This window comes from Arachis ipaensis, chromosome B05, assembly GCF_000816755.2.
Source record: "Arachis ipaensis cultivar K30076 chromosome B05, Araip1.1, whole genome shotgun sequence".
Lineage (NCBI taxonomy): Eukaryota > Viridiplantae > Streptophyta > Magnoliopsida > Fabales > Fabaceae > Arachis > Arachis ipaensis.
The window spans coordinates 145,616,054-145,623,685 of record NC_029789.2 but is presented as its reverse complement, the minus strand read 5'-3'; the positions used below and the strand labels follow the sequence as shown (position 1 = coordinate 145,623,685).

At 28.9% G+C, this 7,632-nt stretch overlaps 2 protein-coding genes across 2 annotated transcripts in view; one reads left to right on the top strand and one right to left on the bottom strand.

Moving 5' to 3' along the window:
- LOC107641488 (13-hydroxylupanine O-tigloyltransferase-like) overlaps nucleotides 1-1,140 on the bottom strand; it is a 3,255-nt gene extending 2,115 nt beyond the window's left edge. The window contains exon 1 of the mRNA XM_021124057.1: nucleotides 618-1,140. Coding sequence (XP_020979716.1) covers nucleotides 618-1,109 — 492 coding nt within the window. The 5' untranslated portion in view covers nucleotides 1,110-1,140. The remainder of the gene's footprint in view (nucleotides 1-617) is intronic.
- Nucleotides 6,008-7,632, top strand: part of LOC107641487 (serine decarboxylase-like) — a 1,872-nt gene continuing 247 nt past the window's right edge. The window contains exons 1-4 of the mRNA XM_021124056.1: nucleotides 6,008-6,253; nucleotides 6,339-6,570; nucleotides 6,839-7,032; nucleotides 7,189-7,325. Coding sequence (XP_020979715.1) covers nucleotides 6,046-6,253; nucleotides 6,339-6,570; nucleotides 6,839-7,032; nucleotides 7,189-7,325 — 771 coding nt within the window. The 5' untranslated portion in view covers nucleotides 6,008-6,045. The remainder of the gene's footprint in view (nucleotides 6,254-6,338; nucleotides 6,571-6,838; nucleotides 7,033-7,188; nucleotides 7,326-7,632) is intronic.

Below are 7,632 nucleotides of genomic sequence, written 5' to 3'. Positions count from 1 at the left end.
AGAAGTGATTGATAAATATGAACATACATTTTAAAAAGTTAGTTAATAATATTTAACGATAAATTATTTAAAATAGAGAGTGCAATAATACCTTTTTTTGGTCTTAAGATAGAATGATACAAATAGAATTTTTATTGACTTTTAACCTAAAAAAAACACTAATTTTTTTTAAAAAAAAATTTATTATGTGAACAAAATGTAATTTTTCTAATAATTTTTATAAATTGCAAAAAAGTTATACCTTGATTAATTAGTTAATTAGATTATCATTATTAAGAGTTAATATTATTGTGATAAGTCAACTCATTTTATTCAGTAATTATTAATAAATATGTCACAAAGAGATCATTTACTCTTTATTTTAAAGAGAATTTGATAGAATTTATCCTATTTTTTTTAGTTAATTTACCTTTTATAATAATTATATATTTGTTATTATTGTTATATATTATTATAATGACAAGTTATGAGTTTTTGTAACTATTAAATAAAAATTATTGATAATTGTTATATTTGTCACTAAAAATTTTTAATTATAAGTATAATACGCCTATTGTCTAATTGCATGTATATGTGTTGGAGTCTAAAAGTGATTTTTTTTTTTTTAATAACGATACGATCATGGTGTGTGTAAATAATTTAACCTGTAAAAGCAGGAGTGGAGAGTTAATAATTCCATCATGAGAAGATCGAACATCGAAGAGGAGCTCATCAAAGCAAGGGAATGGAGGAAGAGGATCAACACCAAAATGGTCAACTGTAACATCTGCATCAGCTTCCATCAACAATACACCTTCGCCACTGCAATCCACCATAAGTTTTCCCCTAGGACCTTCCCTAAGTCTCCCAGCTAATGGATAATAAAACACAAGTGCTTTTGACAATGCTTCTCTAATGACACGGACAGGGTCTTTCCCTGCCATTGAAGGGTTGTAAGCAAAGATATGAACCCCTGAATAGTGGAAGCGGAGACCTTGTTGGTCATCAATGTCGGAGAGAAGCTTAAGCTCATGGGGAGTGGGTCCAGCAGGTGCTACTAACTCCGCTGGCTTTCTCGTTACTTTAAACACCATAGATGATGTTGATGATGATGATTTCTGGAGGACCATTATGTGTTTTTATGTGAATTAAAGTAAGAATCCAAGGTTTGGTGTTTGATGAACAAACTGAGATGTGTTGATAGTATATACAACGAGAGAAACTATTTATACAGAGAACTGAACTAGTTTGCTGTGCATGCATATGACTTGATTTTTATTTTGTTAAAAATAATGATTACTTAATTTTTATCAAGGCTTAGATTATTGTCAAATTTTGCTGCTGCCAATTATAGTTTTTTTGGCCGCCGGGTACTACAACCAATAAATGAATTGAAGTTTATATGAAGAATGTTATAATTAGTTGGAAATAACCTTTGAATAATGAGGAAGTATAGGAACCAATGGAATATCTGTACAATGTGTATAATGGGGTATAAGAATGTTCGATTCAGTAGGTTATCAGATGTTTATTATCCTTTGTATCCAGATGGTTATTATGGATAGTATGAGTGTATGGTGTTTGAGAAATTAATAGTATTTTATGTTGGATGTTCATTTTTTAACTCATATTAGGCCAAATAAATAGTTCATTATACACATTGTATAAATACTCCATTAGCTCTCTAGCGAGATTCTTGAATAATTTGATTATTGTTAGCCGAGTGCAACTAAAAATCGTGAATGTTTAGCTGGAACCTTTGAATGATCCGTGAAACTTTCTAGCTCTTGAAAACCTATGAGCACTTGTTAGAAGTTTTTGTGACATAAAAATTGCATCTTCTCCATAGTACCCCCTAATCAATTAAAGTTTTGGATTTACTCCTCCATATTTATTTTATACTATATCTATTTGGTCATGATTTTTTATTATGCTCATAAAAAAAATGTGTATTAGTTTTTGTATCTTCTCTTTATATTTATATATTTTTATTTTTAACTTCGAACAATTTTATCCAATGAAATTAGATCAGATTTAGTTAATTTTGAGTTTTAATTTGAGCTTAATTCTTTGGATTGACTAGGCTACTAAACTTTTGGAAGAATCAATCCGAACCAGTCTTTTAATTAGAAATAACAAAATTAAATTAAACTAGAATAAGACCCACGCGATATGAGAAACGGTAAATTAATGATAGTATATAATAAATATTAAAAATTAAACTCTCAAATCTTCATTTTCATTATTTGTTCTTCCTCCTTTATTCTATATTAGAATGAGATCTGCGCGAGTCGATAAATTAATAATAGTATATAATAAATATTAAAATAATTATATTTTATAGAATTAAATTAAATATATGTAAACTAAAATTAAATTTAAAAGGTGTTTTATTTAAAATAATTTGTAATACAAAAGATTTGGATGTTAGAATTGTACAAATTGATATTTTTTTAGTAGTTTGATTTTTACATTTGTTTTTGTTGATGGACTTAATATTCTTATGTAGTGCTGGTCCTCCTTTTTCTTTATTAGTTGTTGTTAGAGTTGTTGCTTTATTCTTTTTGTCGCAGATTCTTGTGAAGGCATATTTTTTATGAATTGTTGAGTTGTATGCACTTTTTATTGTGTTGTTTGTTCCATCTTTGCATGTATGTTCTTCTTCCGAAGATGTGTCTTGAATTTGTATGCTTTTCTTTCTCCTTAATCTCTTTATGGATATGTGATCTTCGTCTGATGATATTAGTGTTGGCGAAGTTGGTTCCTATAATCAATGAATAATTTAAATTAGAAATAAAAATGATGTCTTGAATACGTGAATTTTTTCTAGAGTATTACCTGTTTTATTTGTTGTAATGGGTGTTGAGGTTCAGTGTTTTTGATTGGAACAAATGTCTTGGTAACAGTGTATTGTTAACAAATTTTTTTGAGATTAAAATCATTTACTTTGACTTCAAATATAAGTGTAAGGTTGCACAAATTTTTCAATTAGGATGGTGTTTCAATGTCATTATTTTTCTGGAGTGTCATTAGATTGGAAGCAGTTGTGCCCAACACTTTTTTTCTTCGCCATCAAATAGTACAAAAATTGTTGTAGCACTTTGATATGAAATAAGTATTGGGTTGGTAACTAATAATTTGATAGATGAGATTATGAAAAGTATATATGGTTACCTTATTGTTGGATATTGTAGTGCTTGATTACATGTACCACAAATGTAGTTGTCTCATTTTCATCTAATATAATCATTTCTAAGCAAAGAGACTCCTCTTCGTTTGTGGTTGTTAATGTTTTTACAGACGAATCACGCAAACTTTGATAAACCAATTGTCTGTTTGTTTGGTAATATTGTCCAAGGAATGATACTTCATTAAGTAAGTTTGAGATGTTATGTAGTTCAGAAATAAATTTTTTGTGCTAAATTTGATGCTATTTGAAGGAATAGTGATAACTGATAAGAGACTTATATAAGTAGGTCAAATAGTATGAAATTTAAATATTTGTAACGTAAAATTTATTATGATTAATAATATTATTATGACATTTATAATATGGATATTTATTATATGGGTAATGTTAGGTAGATAAAAAAAAACAGCTAGAACTTGACTTATTTAGCATTAATTAATTATCACAACAATTAATAAATGTTAAATAAGGCAAATTATGGCTGTTTTTGACTGATTTTCTTTGGTTACCAAATATTTCCATTATTATATTTAATGAGTTATTTATAGAAATTAATTATTGGGGGTTATAAACTTATTGTATAGTTTGTTACATTTAATGAGTTTTTTTTGTATAGTTTATTTTTTTTGCCGATTTGAAAATAATAGGTGATTTAGCAAAAATTGAGAGGTTGATTCTAAAATTTTGGCAAGTAAGCGATGTTACTGACATGGCATTAGTAGGAGGAAAAATATGTTTTAAAAGTAATGTGGGTAAACTTATGCTACTTTTATATATTAAGAATAGATTAAAACAAAAAGCAATGCAAGGAGATCTAGAAACAACATATTCAAATACTATATGTGGAACAAAAACACAGAGTAGATACATATTCAAGCAAATAATAACGATTTAATTCAACAAAAAATTAAAGAAACAATATATACACACACTGTGGGTAGGTTAAGTAGGATCAATTGGATGGAGAGGTCAGTGCATCTAAGGGTTCAGCTTGAAAGGTTTTTGAAGAGGTTTTGTCAAGATTGCTTTCACAACAAGAAAATAAAAAAGGAAATGATAGATCAGGAACTAGTAACAGAGAACAGAGAAGAAGTAGTGATATGCATGAATTGAATATATGAGCTATTAGATGTAAAATTGTTAGTAACAGAATGAACCACTGCACTACCTATATATAGCAATAGTGCAGAGACTTGGTCAATAAGCTAACCAACTACTAACCACAAATAGTTAAACAATCATAACTACCTAACTCTCATCAGCTAATACCTGTTTATCTAAAGAATTGTCTTCTTTACTCAACTCGAAGTTTGCTTCTAAGTCCCTCAAAAATGATGCAATATACAAAGGTTTAGTAAGTATGTATGTAATTTGATCAACTCCAGGTATATGTACAATATGTAGAGCTTGATTATTCAGCTTGTTTCCGATCAATTGCACTTCAAGCTGAAAATGTTTAGTCTTGTAATGTAGAATACAATTAGCCATTAACAACATTGTACTCATGTTGTCATAAAATATAGTTGGTGCTGTGTTTGTAGGAATTTTCAGCTCTCCAAGCAAGTTCTTCAACCAGACAAGCTCAGCTTCACATGATGTAAGGCTCTTAAATTCTGTCTCTATGAAAGCTAGTAGCTTATATTAGTAGCTTGTTTTCTACAAGATCAAGAGATAAGATTAGACCCAAGGTATGAACAAAAGCCTGAAACTGACCTTCTATCTCGAGATTCATTGCCCAATCTGAATCAGAGAAGGCAAACAATCTGGTGATCTCATATTTGTGATATCAAATAAAGAGAAGAAATCATAGAGTAGGCTTTGGACTTGTCCTGAACCCTTCATTTGTATCCCAATTTCTAGAAAATAATTGGTGTTTGATGAATAAACTAAGATGTGTTGATAGTAAGAGTATTAATGTAAGGTAGAGAAAGATCAAAGAAACTGAATGAATTAAACTTGATTGAATTCATTACAGCATATACAAGGAGAGAAACTATTTATATATAGAACTGAACTAGTTAAGCCTAGTTTAATTTGCTCATTTGCTGTGTATGTGACTTGATTCTTATTTTGTTAAAAAAAGGATTACTTAATTTTAATCAAGGCTTAGGTTATTGTCAAATGTTGCTGCTGCCAATTAAAGTTTTTGGGCGGAATTGAAGTTTAATTGAAGAAAGTTTAATTAGTTGGAAAAATAACCTTTGAATAATTTGATTATTGTTAAATATGGCTGCTGCTGATTAAAGTTTTTAGGCGGGTGCAACTAACCATGCAATAAATGAAGCTGAAAATTATGAATGCTTAATTAGTTGAAACCTTTGAATGATTCGTGAAACTTGCTAGCACTTAAATTTAACATTGTAATTTTATTTGATATTTTCTAATTTTCAATTTCTCAAATTTGACATAGCTACTCATCAATTTGGTAACCTCTGAATTACTATTTATAGTTTAATGATATTATTATCGGTTCCGCTACGTTACCAACAGTATATCTGCCAACTTCTGCCAACTCTTATTTATAATTGTGTTTCATGGAAGTGTGTTCGTAGATGTGTCTAATAAAAATGTATTTTTTATAGCTGTGTTTAATAGAAGTGTCTTTATAGATATATTTTCTGGATGTGTCTCTTTATATATGCATTTAAAATATATTAATTATTAGACACATCCACGAACACACTTCTATGAAATACAATTATAAATAAGAGTTGACAGAAGTTGACAGATAATATGTTGATACCCTATACTTTTCCTATTGTTATATAATATTAATTTATAATATCCTCAATATATCCAATAGAATATGTTTAAATAGAGGTCCACACAGAAACAGATGCCGAATCAAGAAGTGGGAAAGAACTAAGAAGGTGCGAATGGCATTGACTCCACCACCTCATGATGCAACAACAAATCCGTTTCTACTAATAAGATCTATCAGCAGCAGCAATAATGCCATGCTATCTAAAGAAGAAGAAGAAGAAGAGAAGGAGAATAATAAAGGGGAGCCACATACCAATAATTTGTGTGCCGTGATTAATCACTATATCCACACTCTCAATCACTTTAACTTGCGAAACTTGGGTACCCGCCTTTTCATTCTTATTTTAATTTTGGATAAAATATATTTTTTATCTATACAATTTGTCAAATATTTCAACTACTGCAGGCTACCCCCTTAATCAGAATTTCAACTACGATGCATTGGCACCATTGCTAAGATTTCACCTGAACAATGCGGGTGATCCATTTTTAGGAAGCACGGTGTGCCTAAATTCAACATCATTTGAAGTTAGTGTGCTTGATTGGTTTGCAAATTTGTGGGAGATACAAAACAACAAGTACTGGGGATACGTCACCACTGGTGGAACTGAAAGCAATCTTCACGCCATTTTATTAGGGTCAGTCTTATACATATATATGTATAATATGTATTTTATATAAATGAATTGACTAATTTTTAGTGTATACATAATTGAAAAACTTAATTAAGTATCATATTTTATCTTAATATAATATATGAGAATCGATCATCTGGATTTACTAAAAAAAGTAAATGGAAAACCATTTCTCATTTAATTTTATTATTTTTCTTTTGTCTTCGTATATATATATATACTAAATGTATCGTAATCTGACATTTATCTATATATGTATCAATTAATATAGGAGAGAAAAATTTCCTGATGGAATTCTATATACTTCACAAGATTCGCATTATTCAATATTCAAAATTGCAAGAATGTACCGAATGCAATGTGTCAAAGTTGGAACTTTGGTCTCCGGTGAAATTGATTGCGCTGAACTAAAAGCTTCATTACTTGCTCACAAGGACCATCCAGCCATCATCAATCTTAACATAGGTCTTGGTTTAATCTTTGATATATTAGCAAATGATACAAAAATCAAATCAATAAATTTATGACAAAAAAATTGTTAATTTCCCGAAGATCTAATTAATAACATTGTGTTGAATTTAAAAACTATATTATATGTACTCTGTGTGTGTATATATATAGGTACAACAATGAAAGGAGCTGTTGACGACATTGATCTTGTAATACAAACATTGGAGAAAAATGGTTTCAGTCGTGATCGATTCTACATTCACTGTGATGGAGCTCTATTTGGAATCATGCTCCCCTTTCTCAAACAAGTGAGTTCGTTGCACTTAATTATTTACACGAATTTCATTAAATAAAAAGCATAAGTCTGGCAATGCTATACACTTATTTATATGCTACTTATTAAATATTACTTTAGTCAATTCATCTTTTTTCAATTATATATTATATCTCGGAAAAAGTAATTTATCCAAAATCATTTTTTAAATTATTATTATTATTATTTAATTTATGTGTATGTAATCCATATCTGGAGTAATTACTTAGGATAATTCTATCAATAAATTAGTTTAATTTATTTAAAATCAAAATGTTTATAAATTATATATATATAATTTG